This window comes from Garra rufa, chromosome 18, assembly GCF_049309525.1.
Source record: "Garra rufa chromosome 18, GarRuf1.0, whole genome shotgun sequence".
Classification (NCBI taxonomy): domain Eukaryota; kingdom Metazoa; phylum Chordata; class Actinopteri; order Cypriniformes; family Cyprinidae; genus Garra; species Garra rufa.
The window spans coordinates 11,731,054-11,754,381 of NC_133378.1; the positions used below are offsets into that span (position 1 = coordinate 11,731,054).

General features: G+C 39.5%; 1 protein-coding gene across 1 annotated transcript in view; it reads right to left on the reverse strand.

Moving 5' to 3' along the window:
• The window catches only part of cdh26.1 (cadherin 26, tandem duplicate 1), a 264,367-nt gene that overhangs the window by 227,142 nt on the left and 13,897 nt on the right, over window positions 1-23,328 (reverse strand). Inside the window, exons 6-14 of the mRNA XM_073822973.1 lie at window positions 16,784-16,953; window positions 16,580-16,708; window positions 7,383-7,565; window positions 6,689-6,960; window positions 5,325-5,467; window positions 4,962-5,189; window positions 2,515-2,736; window positions 2,222-2,352; window positions 1,699-1,761 (exon numbers count right to left, since the gene is read on the reverse strand). Coding sequence (XP_073679074.1) covers window positions 1,699-1,761; window positions 2,222-2,352; window positions 2,515-2,736; window positions 4,962-5,189; window positions 5,325-5,467; window positions 6,689-6,960; window positions 7,383-7,565; window positions 16,580-16,708; window positions 16,784-16,953 — 1,541 coding nt within the window. The remainder of the gene's footprint in view (window positions 1-1,698; window positions 1,762-2,221; window positions 2,353-2,514; window positions 2,737-4,961; window positions 5,190-5,324; window positions 5,468-6,688; window positions 6,961-7,382; window positions 7,566-16,579; window positions 16,709-16,783; window positions 16,954-23,328) is intronic.

Consider the following 23,328-nt stretch of genomic DNA (forward strand, 5'->3'; position numbering starts at 1 on the left):
TTAATTCTAGCAAATAACCATGAAGGGAAGTTGTAACATCACCAGTAAATTGCTGGTGAATGAAGTCTACTTTGGTTCAAATTAGCTATTAATTACTCTGGCCTGTTTACAAAGCTCTTGCAACACTTTTGTTTTTGCCCTCATTTGTCATGAGCTGAACTCAAAGATCTAAAACTTTTTTTATGTACACAAAAGGCCTTCTCTCCAATATTGTTCACCATCACCTCATGTTGCAGCATGATAATGCACGGTCCAATGTTGCAAGGGTCTGTGCACAATTCCTGGAAGCTGAAAACATCCCAGTTCTTGCATGGCCTGGATCGGCGTATACGACAGCGTGTTTCATTTCCTGCCAATATCCAGCAACTTCACACAGCCATTGAAGACAAGTGGACCAACTGTTCACAGGCCACAATCAACAACTACAACTCTATGTGAAGGAGATGTGTTGCTCTGCGTGAGGCAAACGGTGGTCACACCAGACACTTACTGGTTTTCTGACCCCCAATACAGTAAAACTGCACATTTTATAGTGGCCTTTTATTGTGGCCAGCCTAAGGCACACCTGTAGGATAGTAATTCTGTCAAATCAGCATCTTGATATCCAACATCTGTGAGGTGGATGGATTATCTTGTCAAAGGAGAAGTGCTCACTAACACAGATTTAGACAGATTTGTGAACAATAATTGACAGAAATAGGCCTTTTGTGTACATAGAAAAAGTCTTAGATCTTTGAGTTCAGCTCATGAAAAATGGGGGTGTCATGAAAAATGTTGCATTTATAACTTTGGGCAGTGTAGTTTTTCTAGATGAATATGCGATAGATGGACATCTTTGTTGCGCTCGAGACCCAGCCTTCTTTATCATTCATCAGCGCTGCAGCTCTTTAGTTACATACTATCATGCACGTCTAGGGTTAATAAGAGCAAAAACGCATTCTGTTTGATCATTATGTCCCCTTATGTCTGTCATTAATACTTTGTTGTCAAATTGGACAGATAGTAAAACTAAAGCCCTTCCACTGACATTACCTAATTTATCTGCATTTTTATGCTGATGTGGGAATGGTCTTTTACCGTTGTTTTTAAGCTAGAACCCAATTGCCTGTGTAAACAGCATTTTTCTGTATTCACTGGTAAAGTCATACTGGTAATTTTACGGCAATTTACTATGATTGCTGTGTGAAAGGGTCTATTGGGTCATCTGTGTTTTTGAATTTCAACGGCTCTGCACAGGCCCAGTAGACGTCCTACATGCGTTCTGAACTCGTCGAGTCTGAAGTCAAGTCTAAAGTCAATAAAAATGCGACTCAAGTCCAGGTTCACAGAGTGTATGTGTGAAAGGGGCTATTGACTTAAACCCAACACAAACTCCACTATGTGCCAAACTTCCACTGGTGCCAAAAAAGTTGTTTGGCACCCTGTAACTACACTGAATAATTTGATTAATATGAAAATTTGGCATAACAGGTCCCAGCATGTAAAAAAAGTTTGACAGCCAAATTATGAAAAGTGCATATTACCAGTATGTACTTAACAACCTGCTTTTATGTGTTAGTCTTACAGCCTGCGTGTAGCAACATGTAGTGTTTTTCTTTTTTTGCGACAGCATACATGTCTATTCCTTATGCTTTTGGCCACATAGGCATAAGGCCAATGAGGAAAGCAACATAAAAAAAAAAAACAACTTGCTTGTACCGGTGCAGAAGGAATTTTCATGCTTTCTTTCCAAGCAGCATGGGAACCAAACACTGACTCTGGCTGAGGAGGAAAAACAATGACAGGCAAAATGATGATCACATGTACAGTTCTTAGATCACAGGTGTTGCTTATAAAACTGCACCAAATATTCTGAGGTAAACAGGTAAACATGCTTTGTATGCACAATCTGGGCAAACACTTTGGAATGTCCTGGAGCAAGTTACAGTTACACACAAATAATCTGTTCATTGGTGAAACGAAATGGGTTTTTGATACAAACCAATCATTCAAAAATACCAATTTTATTTTATATTTTCAAAATATGCAGTCAGATTTAATTTAATTCAGACTGACACATTTCTGGAAAACTTACTTCTGTACTGTCAAATTTGCTTCTTTTTTTTTTTTTTCAAAAAGAAGCAACATAAAATAGTAAATTGTACTTCTTACTGAGAAATTAAACTAAAATGAAACTACTAAATTCATAATTCTAAACTTTCAACAAGACAGTTTCACATACCTTATAGACTGAGCCTCCTCCCTCCTCATTGTATTTGACAAGGGTTTGGTTGCCCTCATCCTGCAGGTTCAGAGGGATGTGTTGAAAAGTCTTGCTTTTACAGTCAAAGATGAAACAAAAGAGAAGTAGAACTGCAAAACAACAAGTTGTCATTATATAACATATTACACAACACTGCATAGTAGGGGTATTTCATTAAAACATACAGTAAGAGTATAATATGTGCACTTAAATAACCTGGATAACTTTGCAAAATTGCTCATACAACCCAATTAGTGGACCTGAAAACTCACGAGCAAGTAGGAGAAGTCCGGCAAACAGGAGACCGATGGCTGCAGGACCCAGCCTTGAGGAGAAAGGAAGACGAGCACGACAGGTGTTGATTCCTGTACACTCACACACAACCACATTAAGAACGTCTTCTCCTTGCAGCCCTTGCTGATCCTGTATCTTCAAAGGAATCGAGTAGTTTCCATATGGCAGACTCGTCAAACTTATCAAAGAGGTGCTTGTTCCTAAGGTACAAACCCAGCAAAAACAGGGTTAAGTAAAACTAAAACAGCAGTTTCTCGAAATAAAATAGTCATGGAAGTACAGGTGTGTCTCATTGGTAACACTTTAGCTTAGAGACCAATTCTATTAACTAGTGCTTATTAGCACTTATATTGGCTGTTTGTTAGTATTATAAAGCACATATTAATGCCTTATTCTGATCATATTTTGGATCCCTTAGGAGGAATTAGGAGTTTATTGAGTTAGTTAATAGTAAGAACTGATCCCCAAGTGTGACCATGTCATTTTACTTTAGAACTAGCTGTACTTAATAATTTAGCATGTGATGTACTAAAATAACTACAAAACACTACGTGATAACAGCAGTTATTACAGTGTGCTGTTTAACCATGCAAAGCCACATGTCCTGTTCATCATGTTAATGTTTTAGTCTGCTTGACAGGACCATACAGTGTTGTGTATCTTGTATTAGAGCAGTTAAAATTAGGTGCTTTAAGTAGAATTCCCTCATACTGACCACTGGATGTTCAACATGGCATCTCATGCCAAAGAACTTTTTGAGGATTTGAGAATTAGAAATGTTGCTCTCCACAAAGATGGCCAAGGCTATAAGCTGTTCAGTAACACCCTGAAACAGAGTTACACTACAGTGGTCAGGGTCATACAGAGGCAAGGGTCGATCAACGGAGTAAAGCGCTCATTCTGTGTGTCAGGTGCAGAACCTGGCTTCAAAAAACAGACGCATGAGTGCTGCCAACATTGCTTTAAAGGTTGCAGAAGTAGAAGGTCTGCTTGTCAGTGCTCAGACCATACGCCGCTCACTGCAACAATTTGGTTTGCATAGGCAACAGAAGGAATCCTCTTCTGAAGCTGGCTCACAAAAAGCCCGCAAACAGTTTGACAACCTGTCCAAGAGCATGAATTACTGGAACCATGTCCTGTGGTCTGATGAGACTGTAAGATAAACTTGTTTGGCTCAGATGGTGTCCAGCATGTATGGCAATGCCCTGGTGAGGTACCAAGAAAATTGCGTCTTGCCTACAGTTAAACATGGTGGTGGTAGCATCATGGTCTGGGGCTGCATGAGTGCTGCTGGTACTGGAGAGCTACTGTTCATTGAGGGAAACATGGATTTCATTATGTACTGTACATTCTGAAGCAGAACATGATGCCTTCCCTCCAGAAACTAGGCTGAACGGCAGTTTTCCAACATGATAACGACCCCAAACACACCACCAAGATGTCAACTGCCTTGCTGAGGAAGCTGAAGGTGAAGGTGATGGGGTGACCAAGTATGTCTCCAGACCTGAACCCTATTAAGGACCTGTGGGACATCCTCAAACGTAAGGTGGAGAAGCACCATGTGTCTAACGTCCAGCAGCTCTGTGAGGAGTGGACGAAGACCCCAGCAACAACCTGTGCAGCTCTGGTCAATTTCATGCCCAGGATCATTAAGGCAGTGCCAGACAACAATGGTGCTAACACAATATATTGACACTTTGAACAAGTTTACTTAGGGTGTACTCACTTTTGTTGCCAGCTATTTTGACAATAATGGCTGTATGTTGAGTGGCAATACTGCTTAACAAGCTGCACATTGACTACTCTAAAATATATGCAAGTTTCATTTCTCCCTTGAAAAGATATAATGTGCAACTTTTGTGAGATACTGTATAATATTGATACTATTTTTAAAATATTAATACAACCTATAACTATCTCAAAACAAAAATAAAAAAACTGGTATGAAACTATATGTGAGATGTTTACAGTAAACACCTCATTAAATTATGTAAGATTTATATTTACATAAAGAAAAAACAGCAACACTTTGGCTTAGGGACAAATTCTTACTATTAACTATCTGCTTATTGGCATGCATATCACCAGCATATAGGCTGTTTAGTAGTACTTACAAAGCACGTATTAATGCCTTATTTTACATGATCATATTTTAGATCGCTTAACCCAGCCCCATACTTAAACTTAATTATTAACAACCTAACTATTAATAAACAGCATATCAGGAGTTTATTGAGGCAAAAGTCATAGTTAATAGTTAGTTAATAAGAAGAATTTGTCATTATAGTGTGACTGAAGAAAATGTCTTACCAATGCAATTAATAAAATTCAAGAAATGATTGGATAAACAATGAGTTGTAGTATCTAATGCAATTCTCATGTAAATGCGTCATATCGTAGATGAAGTAAATGTATGTGGTCTGACCTGTGGTGGGCTCCAGCTTCCAGAGATTCTTCAGCTCCTCTTCTCCTCCCAGAGAGAAGGTAAAAGGACTTGAAAATGGAGGTCCGTCAGTGTCTATTGGTTTCACATCTACACGGTTGACTTTGTTCCCGCACATGATTGTGTTGTTAGATGCAAGATAAGGAGCGTTATCATTCAGGTCGCCTAGGTGGACAACAACGGTACATGTACCTGTAGCTGGGGGCTGTCCTGTGAACAGCATGTGGAAAAAAGTCAGTGACAGCTGCGTTAGAGATTAAAAATGAAAGAAAAATGACATTTCAATGCTTTCGCAAAAGTTTAGATTGTGTTGAACATACTGAGAACAGATAGTTAGGTGCTTACCATCATCTATAGCATGCACCACGACTGTGTAAGTGCCATTTTTGACAAATGAAGACTCCCGGTCCAACTTCTGAACTGTGGTGATCTTTCCTGTCTTCGGGTCCAAACTCACCCATTTTGCTGGGTCTTGTACTAACTCATACCTACATACAGACATACAGACTGTGAAACAAGTTTACTCGCTGTCACATCAAGTTTCTTCTTCATCTCTGGTGTGTGTGTGCATATATGCAGTTGAGGTCAAAAGTTTACACCCCCTTTCAGAATCTGCAAAATGTTAATTATTTTACCAAACTAAGAGCGATCATACAAAATGCATGCTATTGTTTATTTAGAACTGATCTGAATAAGTGGTTTCACATAAAAGATGTTTAGTCCACAAGAAAAATAATGGTTGAATTCATAAAAATGACCCTGTTCAAATGTTTACATCCCCTTGAATCTCAATACTGGGTTGTTACTTGAATGATCCACAGCTGTGTTTTTTTGTTTAGTGATAGTTGGTCATGAGTCCCTTGTTTGTCCTGAACAGTTAAATTGTCCGCTGTTCTTCAGAAAAATCCTGTAAATTATTTGGTTTTCCAACGTTTTTGTATATTTGAACCCTTTCCAATAATGACTGTACAATTTTGAGATCCATCTTTTCACACCGAAGACAACTGAGGGACTCAAATACAACTATTACAGGAGGTTCAAACACTCAATGACGCTTCAGAAGGAAAACCATGCATTAAGAGCCGGAGGGTGAACAGGGTGAACAGAATGGAGATGTGTACATTTTTCTTATTTTGCCTGAATGTGATATTTATTAATTTAGTACTGCACACCCGAGGCTACAGAAGATAGTTACATCTTATCCCATGGGAACAAAAGTAAAATTTTCCTGATTTCAAATTTTTCAACATTCAAAGTTTTCACCCCCTGCCCTGTTGAAAAAAACAGCTGATGCTGGTTAGGTATGTTTTGGTGCTGGGATGCTGGTTTATGCTGGTTTATGCTGGTCCTTGACCAACTAAGGATCAGCATTAACCAGCTAAAATATGCTGTTTTTTTCAACAGGCTGTGTCTTAATGCAACATGTTTCTTTCTGAAGGAAACATCAAATGCATTGGATGAATGATCGATGTCTTGAGGTGTGGTAACCGTAGTATATGCGACTTTGGTCCGTTGATTTCTACGAAAATAATGCACACATCGTGGCCACATCACCACCTCGGGTGTGCATTATTTTCTGAGAATTCAACAATTCAATTCAATTATTCCTTACATATTTTACATATTGTAAAATAAAAGTAGCAAACAAATCCACAAAAATAAAGAGTTTTAATTGATGAGTAATTTGATGCTGTGCAACTCAACCGCACCTAAGTTTGTTTACATCCGAGTCCTCATCCTTGATTTCAGGTATGAACAACACATCTCCTGGATTTCCGTTCTCATTCCTGTAAATTGTTTCAACTTGCTTCTTAAACACAGGAGGATCGTTCACATCAATGACTTTCACTGCCACTTTGACACTGTTTGGCTTTGGTGCAGGGCCTGTTACGACCTTTCCATCAACACACCGAAATAATTTCTCCTCGTTTTCGACTGCTATCTCCAGGTCTGTGATCTCAGTTTTCTCGAAATCCTTCCCCTGTGAAAATACAAGCATATCAAAAGCTGGCCATCTTTTTTTTTTTCTAATTTAGTCCTGTTTTTCAGCCCACCAACACAGTGTAAATTTAACATGCGTATTAAAAGAACTGTAATAAGTGTGTAAACCAGTTCTCAGTGATTACTGTAATGTCTGTTTTTATTTCCATTGAATTTATTCAAAGCAGCAATGGCTACCATCAAAAAAGGTTACAGTAGCTGTTGACTTCTAAGTCCAATAATAATTTGGGAAGCAGTACTGTAACTTTTTGGTACCAGCATACTGTACCTCAAAACATCTTCTTTTGTGCTCATAAAAAGAAAGAAACTCTTTTTATGACAGAATTTTCATCTTTCAGTGAACGATTCCTTAAAGCTTTCCTAAGAAGCGTATGAAATATGAAAAGGAACAGTGGCATTTACCTTGATAACAGACAGCACACCTTCATTGGTTCTGGGGTCTGTCACAATCTTAAAATTTCCTTGCTCATTGCCCTTCAGGATGGAAAACACGGCTCTTGAACCTGGCGTGTTCGGTGTGTCCTTGTCTTTGATGCCGATTCGTAGGATCTCCTTTACTTCCATTTCCATCACTTCAGCGTTGTACTGTTACACAAACATATATTCATTCATATCAAAATATATCCTATCAGATCCTGTTCATCAAACAGCCAAATAAAAAAAAAAGCATAGCATTTATTAAGGATAAACCCAACTAACTTTTTCCCCATTAAGTTAGACAAAAACACATCTGAATGTTCCTTAAGCGGTCAAAATAACTCTCTCTCTCACTTCCGGTGTGATTGTTGGGAGTGAACGGAGCGTGGTGAGGGTGAGTGTGTTTGTAGCTGTGTGCTAGGAACTTTTTTTCTATCTTCTATCTTTTTGTGTGTGTGTGTGTGTGTGTGTGTGTGTTTGTCTTGTATGTGTTGAATCGTTTGGCTGTTCGGTTTTAGGGGAGGTTGCGTCTGCAACCAGCGTTGAGCTGGGAAGCATAACGGGTCAAGACGCAATGAGTTATGAAAATCTAACCCGCCGTCATGGAGTAAAAGTAGATTCTAAAATTAGTGTGGAACAGTGTTGTCTGGCAGTGGGAGAGATTATGTAAGGGATAATCAACGGTTTGCCGTGCGTTAAAGGATTTTAAATGCACGACGTGGAGGCTAATAACCGCCCGACGCGAAGCGGAGGGTGGTTGCCTCAGCGAAGTGCATTTTAAATCCTTTAACGCATGGCAAGCCGTTGATTATCCCGCTTATTCCATGGTTATAGACAAATTAAAACTAGGATTGATATTTGCAGCGCAAAATTTGACTGAATGGATAAAAAAGACGGTTATTTTCGTCAGTTATGACACGCAGCTCTAGCATTCTGCCCGCTTCAAATCAGACTCAGAGATTAAATAGTCCGGTAAAAATCACATTTATTTGAATGAAATATAGCATTTGTTTCAGTAGATTATTGATCGACCAAGAGAGAGTGTGAAGGCAAGAGAGATGACAGTTGTGTGTGTGCGTAACGTTACCTATCTGCATGCTGTGCGTCTCTCTCTACAAACAACAATTCATTCAAAAACAGCAGTTTTACCACCCCGTTGCTGAGGAATATAATGTAGCGAATAGCGATCTAGTATCTATGCTATTTTAATAAGGATCGCAAGCAAACGCTGACAAGAAGTTTATGTATGTGCACAGCACAATGCGATCTCCGACCTCTTTCTCTCTCTCTCTCTCTCTCTCTCTCTCTGTGCTTTTGCGTGCATCAATTAAAGCAGCGCATTAATATAGAACGGTGATTAAACTGACTTGGAACTACCTGTGCATTAAACGGTTTTACTGCACACCTGCCAGCCAATCAGAATCCAGTATCCAGACATTCCATGGAATAAAGGACATGATAACATTGTCTCGGCATCGCGGATGAACAGTGCAATCGTTATTTTTTTTTCAAGTCAATTGAAAAGGCAAACGAGGTTGTACAAAGTGGTGTGGTGTTGAATGGCTCGCTAGTACCCGTTCTGCCTTTGAGTAGTCCGTCTAAAAAAGTAATACTGTCCAATGTACCTCCGTTTATCAAAGACGAAGTACTGATGCAAGAATTATCTCGTTATGGAAAGTTGGTCTCCCCTATTAAAAAAAATCCCTTTAGGGTGTAAGTCACCGCTGGTCAAACATTTAGTCTCGTTTAGAAGACAAGTTTTCATGGTGCTGAAAAACGGCACTGACGAGATTGATTTGATTTTCAAGTTTAAAATTGATGGGTTTGATTACACAGTGTTTGCAACATCTGATATTACAAATTAAGTGCTTTAGTTGTATTAAAATCGGACATCTTTCATTTATGTATGAACATTTTCAGATTTATAGCAGATATGTTGATTTTTTTATGCCAATTTCTATATAAATGCTCCCTGTTGCAGTTACACACATGTGTGTGTTTGTGAGTGTGTGAGTGTGTGTGTGTGTGTGTGTGTGTGTGTGTGTGTGTGTGTGTGTGTGTGTGTGTGTGTGTGTGTGTGTGTGTGAGAGATAGAAAGTTTGTTCCACTTTGAGTTTATGCTGTAGGACCAGGCCTTTATTTAAATGTTAATTATTTTAGATTTAAACTGGATTTACTACTTTTTTTTTGGACAAATGAAATGAAAAAAAAAAAAGCTTTTTTTACTTTTCCCATTCATTTTCAATGTGGGGTCAATCTGACCCCAAGGAGAGGAAACGGTAATTTTTTTTTACACACCTTTAGAACAACCAAATTAAGTCCGGATTTTTTTGTGTGTGTGTTTTGAGATTGATAATTTAGGAAAAGTCACAGAGTCTCATGCCCCTGAGATTAAGGGAACTTTATAAAAAAAATGAAGGAAAACTCCAGTGGGGTCAGCCTGACCCCAAGGAGAGCTTAAGGGTTAAACAATTTATAAATGATGTGAGGTATTTAACAAGAGAAGGAGCTTTTCAAGATGTAGAGGTTTACCGTCTCAGAAAAATTGTGAACAAACTTTAAAAAAAAAAAAAATCAAGGATGATGAATTTGCCAACGGGTAAAAAATGACAAATTTTAAAATTGGCACTTTAAACTTAAATGGTGCCAGAGATAGTCATAAAAGAATTATGCTTTTTGAGTTTATCAGACAAAAACAGATTGATATTGTGTTTCTACAGGAGACGCATAGTGATTCTAAAAATGAGATAGATTGGAGAATTGAATGGGATGGGCAGATTGTTTTAAGTCATAAATCCCCTATTAGTGGGGGAGTTGCTGTTCTGTTCTCAAAAAACTTTCTACCTTTATCTTGTGAAGTAGACAACATAATTGAAGGTCGTTTTTTAAAAATTAAAGCTAAATTTGAGAAAACGATTATGGTACTTATGAATTTATATTTACCTAATAAAGGATCAGAAAGAGTTCTTTTCCTTAAAAAAGTAGATGTTGTTTTGAAAGGGTTAAAGCCTGAAGAATTGTTATTCATAGGTGGAGATTTTAATTGTACTGTCAATACGCTTGATAGAAATCATATAGAACCAAGTATTGCTTCTCAGAAATCTTTAATACAACTTATAGAAACTCATGACTTATGTGATATATGGAGAAGTATGAATCAAGGTGTCAGACAGTATACTTGGGCTCATAGTACTGAAAACTTAATCTCTTTAGCACGACTTGACAGAATTTACAGTACTCAGCACCAACGTAATTATTTTAAATTTTGTAAAATTATTCCAGTGGGGTTTTCCGATCATAGCTTGGTTCTGTGCAGTGTTTTTATTAAGTGTGTTAAGTGCAAAAGTGCATATTGGATTTTTAATAATTCATTGTTAAGTGATAACAAATTTATAGAAAGTTTTAGTTTTTTTTTGGGAAAGTATTAAACCGCAAAAATTTTGTTATGCTTCTTTGCAACAATGGTGGGATTGTAGTAAAATCCTTATAAAAGATTTCTGTCAAAAGAACACTCTTAATGTTACTCGGGACATAGTTCAGTCTATGAAAAATTTAGAAACGGAAATTGGGGCTTTACAGGATGTAATAACATCAAAAAATTATAATAAAAATTATATTGATGAATTGAAAAAGAAAAAAGCAGTGTTGGCAGACCTGTTGGAATTAGAGCACAAGGAGCTCTAGTTCGTTCACGTTTTGAAACTGTGTCTCAAATGGATGCTCCTTCAAAATTATTTTTTAATTTGGAAATGAAAAAAGGTCAGAGTAAAATAATACATTCTTTACGGTCAGCTACAGGACAAGAATTAACTGAGCCTGCTGATATAAGAAGCTGTGTAGTTAATTTTTATTCTGACCTTTATAAGTCTGAACTTGTGGAATGGGATGCAGATGCTGATTATTTCTTGGAAGGACTGCCAAAGGTGGATGAAGAGTCCAATAATGATCTTCAGCAGACTTTGTCATTGCAATAGATGCATTCTGCCATGATGACCATGGAAAATGGTAAATCTCCAGGAATTGATGGGCTAACTGTCGAGTTTTATAAAACTCTATGGCCCATCATGGGAGAGGAATTGCTGGCAGTTTTTAATGACAGTCTGAAAAAAGGAGTATTGCCTCTAAGTTGCAGAAGAGCAGTCATTGCACTGTTGCCTAAGAAAGGCGATCTTCAGTACATCAGCAATTGGCGCCCAGTTTCACTTTTATGTTCAGAGTATAAAATTTTGTCAAAAGTGTTGGCTTTAAGACTTAGTAAAGTTTTAAGCCAATTAATTCATTCTGACCAGTCTTATTGCATTCCTAACAGGTCCATCTTTGATAATATTGCTTTAATTGGAGATGTTTTGGATGGTTCTAAACTATTTGGAATTAATTGTGGCTTGATTTCTCTCGATCAAGAGAAAGGTTTCGACAGAGTTGAACATCTGTTTTTATGGAATACTTTGGAAGCTTTTGGTTTTAGCTCTTCTTTTATATCAATGATTAAGACTATGTATTGTAACGTTGAGAGTGTCCTTAAGATTAATGGTGGTTTGAGTGCTCCATTTAAAGTTCAGAGAGGAGTTAGGCAAGGATGCGCAATGTCTGGCATGTTGTATACCCTAGCTATTGAACCTTTACTTCAAAAGTTAAGAGATCATTTAGAAGGTTTAGTTTTTCCCAATTGTTACAATCCTTTATATTTGTCTGCTTATGCTGATGATGTTATTGTTTTTGTAAATGGAAAAGATGATGTAGAGAAGATGGGAAAAATTGTTAATGATTTTAAATGTATTTCTTCTGCTAGAGTTAATTGGGGGAAAAGCGAAGCTCTATTAGTGGGGAATTGAAGTGGAGATCCTCCTACTTTACCTGGAGGTTTACTTTGGAAAAGAGGAGGGTTAAAATATCTTGGTGTTTATCTGGGGAATGAAAGTTTCGTAAAAAAAAAACTGGGAAGGGTTATTTGAGAAAATAAAAGGACGATTTGAAAAATGGAAATGGCTACTCCCCCAGTTATCGTATAGAGGGCGTATTCTTGTTATTAATAATCTTGTGGCATCTTCATTGTGGCATAAATTTGCTTGTGTGGACCCCCCAAATACGCTTCTTGCGGACATTCAAAGAGAACTGGTGAACTTTTTTTGGGACAATTATCATTGGACTACTCAAAGCATTTTGTATTTGCCTAAGGAGGATGGAGGGCAAGGACTAGTCAACCTCTTAAGCAGAAGAGCCACTTACCGTCTCCAATATATACAGAAAATTTTAATGGGACCTTATACATTTGCATGGAGACCATTGGCATTAAGTATCTTGAGGAGAGTGGGCAATATGGACATGGATTTAACATTGTTTTTAATGGATTATAAAAGATTGAATTTTACCGGAATTCCTGCTTTCTATCAAGGTTTGTTTAAAGTGTGGGGTCTTTTTCAAAATCGTTGGATGGAACCGGCAATTTCTCTTCATTGGTTGCTGGAAGAGCCGCTTATTTTTGGAGCTCGGTTTGATGTTTCTGGACCTTATTTTCCTGGATTAACTGACTTGTTATGGAGTAAAAGGATCTTTAAGTTAAAATATATCATTAATGAATCAGGATATGATCTGAAAAGACCTGAACAAATTGCTACCCTTTTAGGGGTTCGATCAATACGTTTTGCTAAGAAGTATCTTGATAAATTAAATATGGTTTTAACTGATGAAGAGAAGACTCTTTTAGAGGAGTTTGGTGCGGGGACTTTAGTTCCTGATGATAAAGATATTTTTCCAGATATTGAAATTCTTCCCACTGTTGATGGGGATGTTTTCAATTGCTCTCTGTTAGGTACTAAAATAAATGAATACATTGATTTTTGTACAGTGGAAGGAAAAACTGTATAAATGTTTGGAGAGCAATTTACAAACCAACATTAATAAAAAAAACTTGGTGAAAGGCGGATTTTACATGGAGCTATAGCTGTGAATGCATTTGTATCTACTATAAACCCCACTGTAAGCGATAAATGTCCTTTTTGTTTGGAGAGGGAAACCATATTTCATTGTTTTATGGATTGTAATCGACTTAACCCTCTTTTTGAGTTGTTAAAAGTTATTTTTGATTTTTTTTAATATTTGTTTTACAAAGAAGGATTTTATTCTTGGTTTTGGTTATAGTTCTAAACAAAAATCAAAATGTCATGCTGTTAATTTTATGGTGGGACAAGCCAAATATGCTATTTATATTACTAGAAGAAATAAGATAGAAGAGAAGTCCGGACAAGATGTTGTTTTTGTTTTTAGAAATATGGTAAAAGCAAGAATCCTTATTGATTTTAAATTTCATAGACTAATGAGTACGATAAATGTTTTTGAAATTCAGTGTTGTTGTAGCGTTTTATGCTCAGTTGTTGATGGACAAATTGCTTTTGTAAGATAATTGATGTAATTTAATTGTTGAATGGTTAAAGGATAATTGTTTTAATAAAGTGATTGTAAAATTTCTCTCTCTCTCTCTCTCTCTCTCTCTCTCTCTCTCTCTCTCTATATATATATATATATATATATATATATATTAGGGGTGGGCATAGATTAATTTTTTAAATCTAGATTAATCTAGATTAAATCTTGGAATTAATCTAGATTAATCTAGATTAAAATGGCTACTTTGAATTCTGCTGAAGGCATTCAGAATATGTGTGCTACCCAAATAATGACTAAAAGTAAGTCTTCGAGAACGGGCCAGGTGGCGCATTAGATCAGGCGCTCATCTCCTGTTTCCAAAATGCATCACAAACTGCTTGACAATTGCATTTACAACATAATTACCTATACAAACTTGTGTAACCTGGTACTTCTGCGCAAAAGGCTGCACGACGTGCGCGTGCTGCACAGACACGCACCGGTATGGATATCTGCGTGCATAGTCTTGGGTTAAACTGCGTTGCTTTTAGAAGCGTCAATTTAGTTGTTGCATATAGTTTAATGTCTTTATTTCGGGATTATCAAAGTAAATTATAATTCACGTGCCCCAGTAAAAAGGGTCTAGCAACGCACCTGCCCTGAAGCGGCTTCATAGCTGCATTCATGTTTGCGCGTCTCATTTGATGTGGTAATTTCACAGAAGTTGAAGACTCGTTCTCGCCCCCTACAGTGCAATTCGACTAGGTATACATCATCCGTGCTAAAATATCAAGGTGAAAGTCATCATATCTTGCGTAGTTTAGACCCAGCTCCCAACCCAACTTTGAGAATAGATTAACGGCGATATTTTTTTTTATCGCCCGATAAGAGTCTCACGTTAACGCAGCACGTTAACGCCGATAACGGCCCACCACTAATATATATATATATATATATATATATATATATATATATATAATTTTTTTTTTTTTTTTTACATTTTTTGTTATGTTAAAAGAACATTTTATTTTGCAGACCTTATGGCAATGTTATTTGAATCAAAACAAAAAGAAAAAAAAAAAGCTCAATGAATGATGTTAACTGAAAGCAAGAACAATAAAGTAAATTTACTTCATTTTTATTTTAGTTTTTTTTTTTGCACGCACATTTCTTAAGTAAAATTTAAGTATGGAATTAAGTAAAATCTACTTAAGCAAAATTAGCAAAGAAAATTAGTAAATTTAATGTGTACAGTTAGAGTTTGATCCTGTCAGGATTCCGTCGATATACGTTACTTCTGTTTGTTTGATTCCATGTTCTTCGTTTATTTCTTTAATAAATACTTTGTTTTGATTTACTCCGGTTCCTGCTTCTCCCTCTCCACTCCTCACCTGCATAAACTGTGACAGATCTGTAATTTCTACAAAATTATTTAAAGTTTACCCTGCAGTCCTCAAGTACAATTCACTCAACCACGGTATGTAAACTTTACTCAAACATCATAGCAAACATAAAAAGCCATTAAAGCATGTGGTTAAATTACAAACATGCATGTAAGCAAGTAGATAGCACTTCATTATTTTTAAGGTTATATTTCCACTCATTGTAGTTACTAATCAAATGATCATAGAGACCTCAATACTTCGCGTAATATACACAATGGCGGGGAACAATCGGTGAATATTTTTTGAGTATGAATGGGTAATTTTGTGTAGAAAATGAATTAGATGTTACAAAACAGGTTACTTAACCTAACCAAAAAAGCAACCATAAACATCTCGAAAACAGCAAAACAAGTGCAACCTTAAATAATTCATGCCCAAGTGCATGATGGGAACAACGGGATCATACTCAAACAATCTTTGTAAAAAATAACAAACAATTCCAAGTCAACTTATAAATTTAAATTTTAAATTCTACAAGCTTAAATTGAGTACTAATATTGATTTTTTTTTTTTATTGATTTTTTTTTTATTCTTAGGTAAAATAAATTATTAGATGTAATAATTTAAATAATTTCAAATTACATTTGTTTTTCTGTATTACAAAATCACCAAAAAATCATTTTTATCAGTGTATAAAAAAACAAACAAACAAACAAAAAATTTTATGACAGTTGCACAGTCAAACCAAAAAATTTTCAGACACCAGATACAATTTTTGAGATATATATATATATATTAATAGTGGGTGCAGGAATATTTGATATATATTGTCTTATTTTTCATACAGTGGACTACCAGTAAAACTGATAAAAAATTGGGACCAAAAATTATTCAAACACTTGGACCTGACCATGTTTTGCTACATACATTTCTGACACAGTTTGACTCTTGAGTTCTTGTCAATATTTTATTACCATTTCCTAAACTATAGCGAATAAACTGTGATAATGTGAGAAATTTTAAAGGTGTCTGAATACATTTTGGTTTGATTTTGTGTGTGTGTGTGTGTGTGTGTGTGTGTGTGTGTGTGTGTGTTTTTTTTTTTTTTTTTTTGGTGTTTGGCCATTCAAATCTCTCTGAAGTGATACTATGCGGTTGCTGAGGAGTACTGATTGGTTTTTAGTGTGTTGTTATGCTACTTTGATTTAACAAGCACTGTTTACAAACGGGTTTCCTAAGCACTATCAGTGGTCAACCCAAAACTCACGCCATTGGCTGACCCAGTGTTGCTATGTCAGACAGCAAACAGCAATGTCTTGAAAGCACCACCATACATTTACAGTGTTTACATTTTCTTCACACATCAGTGTACACATGGCTTCCTTATAGCTGTGTGCACATTAAACTGGGATTGTGTGACTAGCTATGACTCACCTTGGTCGAAGTGAATTCTGGGGGATGGGTGTTGGAATCAGTTATGTCCAGAATAACGGTTGCGGTTGAAGACATTGGAGGTGTTCCTTTATCTTTTGCTTCCACTAGCACTGTATATTGTTTTACTTTCTAAAATACGGAAGACAGAAGAGATGAAAAATACTGAAAAAGGCTAAAAACATGTATTCAACCTTAGTTACTCACATCATAATCAAAGCATCCTGTGAAGGCGAGCTGTTTGACATCAGCGGACATGTCCTTCAGTGTAAATTTTGGTGACTCAGGATCTTGTGACAACATTTTCATGGTGAACTGGGAATTAGGAGTATCCTTCTGATCATTGTCGTGAGCTTGTAATGTTGCTTGGAGTACGCCTATTAAAACAAGAATGATTAGAAAGAGCGAACAAACACCCTGCTTGCTATTTATTTTGAACCGTTTAGTTTCAATATCTGCTCATTTTGTATTGCCGAGAAAGTTCCCCTTCGGGAACGTCGAGCTGCGTCGGAACGCTTTGAGAACGCCCCCAGCGTGACCACGTTCTGATCACGTGTATAATCCGTCCAATAGGAAAGCGCATGTGATGTCACGGACAGGGTGACGTGAGGAACCAGGAAGCTATAAAGCACATGCGGTGAATGCAGCTGGCAGCTTCTGTCCTTCAGTCACGCTCTGTGTATTGTCTGTCCCTCAGTGCTGTTTTTCAGAGCCAGTTTGCTCTACTTTTATTTGAGCACTGAGTTAGTTAGGAAAGCAAACTTAAAATGGCGATAACAAACAGTTCAAGCAGTTTGTTCCTCCCTGCCAAAGATACATCACGGCAGAGGACACACACTCGCTTTGCGTTGTTTGTTTGGGAGCGAGGCATGCCCAGTCAGCCTTTGAGGAGGAAGGAGCCCTCACCAGCGTTCCACGCGGATCAGGTCCCGCTTCTGTTGAGGCAGAGCGGCGCTTGCATTCGTGGGGATCGCAAATGGATCTGCTAGTGAGTGTGGAGACGGGCGAGCCCCTTTATCCAGCCTCCTCTGGCAGATCCTTGCCCCTATCTAGTCTGGAAGCCCGTTCTGCGGTTTCTTCCCGCCAGGAGGGGCACTCGTACCTCCGTCTTTCTTCCTCTGAGGAGGAGGAAACGGAGACAGTCGAGGAGGCTGGTCCCCCGCCCACCCAGCCCGTTGAGTATGAGAAGTTAGTGGAGGTGGTCACTCGTGCCGTTGACAAACTCAACATCAGTTGGCCGGACGTTGTGGCTGGGGAACAGAAAGCTGCAACTAAGCTCGATGAATGCTTTCTGAGCCCCAAAACCACACCTCATATGGGCTCATATGACTCCCGCTCGGATAGAGTCGATCCTCAACGCAGTCGAGAGAGTCAAGATAGGCCGATCGGTCACTGTAAAGCAGTTTCAAGTTCTGCTAGGTCTCATGGCAGCTGCGTCCAACGTGATTCCTTTTGGCCTGCTGTACATGAGACCTTTACATTGGTGGCTCAGGACCAAGAGGTTTTCCCCGAGGGGCAACTCACTCCGTATGATCAAGGTCACGCGGCGCTGCCTTCATGCCTTAGACATGTGGAGGAAACCTTGGTTCCTGTCTCAAGGTCCGATGTTGGGGGCTCCTTGTCGTCGTGTCACGCTTACGACGGACGCCTCCCTCATTGGCTGGGGAGTGGTCATGAGTGGTCGCTCAGCCCAGGGTCTGTGGAGAGGATGCCATCTTACGTGGCACATCAATTGCCTGGAAATGCAGCCGTGTTTCTGGCTTTGAAACACTTCCTCCCAGACCTGAGAGATCACCATGTGTTGGTTCACACCGACAACACAGCGGTGGTCGCTTACATCAACCACCAAGGAGGTCTGCGGTCGTGCCCCTTGAACAAGCTGGCACACCAGATCCTTGTGTGGTCCCAGGGAAAACTCCTTTCTCTAAGAGCAGTTTATATACCTGGACATCTCAATGTGGGAGCAGACGTCCTGTCGAGGCAGGGGCTGAGGCCCGGGGAATGGAGACTCCACCCTGAGGTGGTGGAAGTCATATGGAGCAAATTTGGGAAAGCCCAAGTAGACCTTTTTGCGAGCCAGGAGACCACGCATTGTCCCCTTTGGTTCTCTCTCAGTCATCCAGCTCCTCTGGGACTGGATGCTATGGTACAGACGTGGCCGAGGCTTCGTCTGTACGCTTTTCCCCCGATAGCTCTGCTCCCGGGAGTTCTGGAGAGAGTGCACCAGGACGGAATTTGTTCTCAGACCCGATTTCTCTCCTAGACGGCCCTCCATGGGAAATTCCCGTCAGGAGAGATCTCCTCTCACAGGCAGGAGGTGCGATCCTGCATCCCCGCCCGGAGTTGTGGAAGTTATGGGTGTGGCCCTTGAGGGGGCACATCTCCTAGCTTCCGGTCTCTCAACCGAGGTTGTTGAGACCATCCTCCAATCCAGAGCTCCCTCTACGAGGAAACTGTACACCGGGAAGTGGAATATGTTTGTCCTTTGGTGCAATCAGCACCAGATTGACCCAGTTCACTGCCCAGTAGGTTCAGTGCTGGACTTTTTGCAAGCCCGCCTTACGGCCGGTAACGCACACTCTACGCTGAAGGGCTACGTGGCGGCCATAGATGCTTTCCATGCTCCCTTCGGTGCTACCTCCCTCGGGAGACTTCCCCTGGTGTCACGTTTCCTCCGCGGTGCGCTGAGGCTGAGGCCCCCAGTGCGCTCCCGCGTCCCCACGTGGGACCTGGCTGTGGTACTTCAGGCTCTGTGTAATCCACCTTTCGAGCCTATTGAGGAAATCTCGGACAGACTCTTGTCCTTTAAAACAGCCTTTCTTTTGGCTATCTCCTCTCTTAAGAGAGTCGGTGACTTACAGGCCCTTTCTGTGGCCCCTTCTTACTTAGACTTTGCCCCCGGGTTAGTCAAAGCTTTCTTGCACCCTAAAGCGGGTTACGTACCCAAGGCGCCCTCAGTAGTACCACGGCCCGTAGTGCTCCAGGCCTTTTGTCCTCCTCCTTTCAAGGAACCCGGACAACAGAAGCTTAACTGGGCTCGCACTGGACACATACGTCCACAGAGCTGCCCTGTGGAGGAAGATGGACCAATTATTTGTGTGTTTCGGTCCCCATAATAGAGGTCTTCCAGCTTCTAAGCAGACACTAAGTCGGTGGATTTCGGATGCCATTACCATTTCCTTTGAGTCCTCTGGTCTTCCCTCCCCGATGGAAGCCAAGGCTCACTCGATCCGCAAAGTTGCGGCGTCCAAGGCTTTCCTGGCAGGGGTGTCCCTGCAGGATATTTGTAACGCTGCGGGATGGTCCCACCGCTTACATTCGTGAGGTTCTATGAGTTAGACCTCCCACATACTCCGGGCTCTCACGCCCTCACTTCTGATGCTCCCACCTCTAGTGGGACTTCCTAACCTTACAATTGGGTTGAGGCCGCTCGTCGTAGGGCTGCTCGATTTTGGCAAAAATCATAATCACGATTACTTTGGTCAATATTGTAATCACGATTATTTAAACGATTATGACAGGGTCCAAAACTCTATATAGTGATTAATTTAAAGGTAGCAATACAGGGAGAAAAATGATTGCTTTAAAAAAATACTGAATATTTCTATGCAAATCTAAAGTAGTCTAAAAATACTACAGAATTTGTATGTAATTATTTGAATATAAATACAACAGGGTCTTCACTGTAATAGTTAAACATGCTTTGTTTCTTATTAAAACTACAAACGTCCTTCATTCAAGAGCAGTGAGTGATTTTTCTCTTTGTATTTTACGTTTTATTCATATTAGGCACAGAGACGGCAGAAGGAATATTATGTGTTACCGCTGTACCACACGGGTCCAATATACTGTTGCACACATATTTTCATTCTCAACTGTTTATGGTCATTTAAGACATAACTCTTGTCAGTTTACATGAATATTCACCGAGCGCCTCATTTTGAAATGTTGTTGCATGTATTTGAGGGTTTAGGCGCACCCTGAGCTAAATGATACATTTAAATGTCCGTGTTCTGCTCTGTCTCTGAACGTATACACAGAACAGCGCAAGTTTTCTTATGCGCTATTAAAAACACAACATCGAAGAAACATTAATAAATCAAGCACGTCCCGTTTTATGAAAGTCACGTTACATGATTTAGCTGATTTGCATGTGAAATTAGGCGAAAGCGCACCAGTGGAAAGGGGGCGGAATGGGGCGCAATAATCGTCTCATTTCGATTACTGCATTTTCATGATCGTTTGAAGGAGAAATCGAAATCGAAACCAAATTTCGATTAATTGAACAGCCCTAGCTCATCGTACCCAGGGCTACGATGACCATTTTATAAGACGGCTGAGGCCGCACTTTCCTGCTTGAATAGCAGCAATCACCATGGGCTACTTTCACCCTTCCATGAGTGGGCTGAGGCCGCTCGTTTCACTCGGGCTACTTTCGCCCTTTTCCTTTCCTCCTGCTTCACACAGAGCAGGGCTTTGGAATTCTGGCGGCGTGGGTATATCGTTCCCAAAGCGTTCCGACGCAGCCCGACGTTCCCGAAGGGGAACGCCTCGGGTTTCGTATGAAAACCTAGTTCCTCGAGGGAACAAGACGCTGCGTCGCCTACCACAATTCCGGCATCCCTGCAGCGCTCCTGGTGGCAGAAGCTGCCGGCTGCATTCACTGCATGTACTTTATAGCTTTCTGGTTCCTGACGTCACATTGTCCGTGACGTCACACGCGCTTTCCTATTGGACGGATTATACACGTGATCAGAGCGTGGTCACGCTGGGGCCGTTCCCAAAGTGTTCCGACACAGCGTCTCGTTCCCTCGAGGAACTAGGGTTTCATACAAAACCCGAGGCGTTTTGACATTTAAAAACAAATTATAAGTTATAGTATGATTAAATGCTACAATGAATTGTTTTATCTGAAAAGGTCAAGAACAATAAGAATTTCACAAAATGGATGATTAAATCAAATGTAAGTTCCACTGTAAAAAAAATTTCACCAGAATCAACTTAAAAACCTAAGTTCAGCAGCTGCCTTAAGTTTTTAAGTTAAATCAGCTTCAAACTACAAGTCATTTTAACTTATTAAAATCAAAATTAGTTGATTTTACTTGTGAGTTTGAATGACTTAAGTTGATTTAACTTAACATTTTTAGTAGGGATGCACCGAATATTCGGCCACCGAAAATTTTCGGCCGAAAATGGCCCAGAAGGGCATTTTCGGTTTTCGGCCGACAGACTTTTATCACCGAAACAACACGGCCGAAACAGTATGTTGACGCAAACAGAAACCGCGGCCTGCACGTGCTTGTCTGAAGCAACACGTCTGCGGTGTGGACATATTTCAGTATATCTGAGAGAAAGACCTTCGGATTGCGATTTGCAAAACTTGTAATGCCGAAATTTCAGGAGTGGGTGTGTCTGCAGTTGTGCGTGCAGCCAGTGATGAGAGCTGAGATCGGCGCATTGCACGCAGACAGATGTAGCTTTCAGTGAGTGAAAAACAATGGCTTTATGTTGGTGCTATATCGCATTATTTTAAAGATATGTCTTTTCTATATGCTGTATTTTATTTATGTTTTAAACCATGGAGGTGAGCCAATGGATATCACACAAGCAACGTGAAAACTGCGCAATGGGTGAAAGCGAAAGTACAAACTGAAAGTGCTTTCAGCATCTGACATGCATTCTCTCAGAGACAATGAGAGACGATTATACTTCATATGCTGATATTAATTTAGCCCCCTAATATTTTTCTTGTGCCCCGAACATGGTGGAAAAAATAAATAAAATAATAAACATTTTGTGTAAGTTTTGTTCTTGAAATAAAGCTCTTAATTTTCATTGGTGACTGCAGTGTTATTAGGGGTTAAGAAAGTCATAATTATGATTTCAGATGGTCTTAAATGTGGGGACTGAAGGACAAGAATTGCGATGAAACTTCAAAAAGCTATCATAATATTATAAATATGAGCGCTGCACGTTTCAAAGTCATTTGCTGCACTGCTCTGTGTACCAGTCTGACAGCGCCTCCTGCTGGAAGAGAAACACTTAGACTTGTAAATGTGAACTGATGGATCCACAAGATAATGTGTTATAAAAATTTTAACAATTTAAAAAAAGGCTGTAAATTATATATGTATGTTATTTAAGTAATATAATACTTGATTGATCATAATTGTTTCAATTAATATAATTTATTTATTCTTTATAACTTTAATATTAATTTATGCAATTGCAATGCCTTGATTTTAGTAAGATTAGTACACAATCATAGTTATAAATGCAATGGTGCTAATAATTGCCATTATTCTTTCGGTTTTCGGTTTTCGGCCTTGGTTTCCTCTTTTTCGGTTTTCGGTTTCGGCCAAGAATTTTCCTTTTGGTGCATCCCTAATTTTTAGGCAGCTGCTAAACTTAAGTTCCCTTCCGGGAACTCAACACTGCGTCATCAACGCTTTGGGGATCGCCATTGGCGAGCCGCACTCTAAGTCATAGTCCAACAACCAATCGAATGACGGGAGTGACGTCACAGGCGCGGTGACGTCAGCGACCAGGAAGTATAAAGCACGTGCGTTTGAAGCCGGCGTCAGCTTTTGTCATTCAGCGAGAGCGCTCTATGTCTTTGTCTGTCCACATACTGCTGTTGAGGGGGCTGACTGCCCGCAGTGCGAGCGAATGCCACTGCGGTTGCTCCGCTCCCGGAAAGCCCTCTTCGAGGAGGGGGCTTTCACCAGCATTCCTCGCGGGTCTGGCAGCTG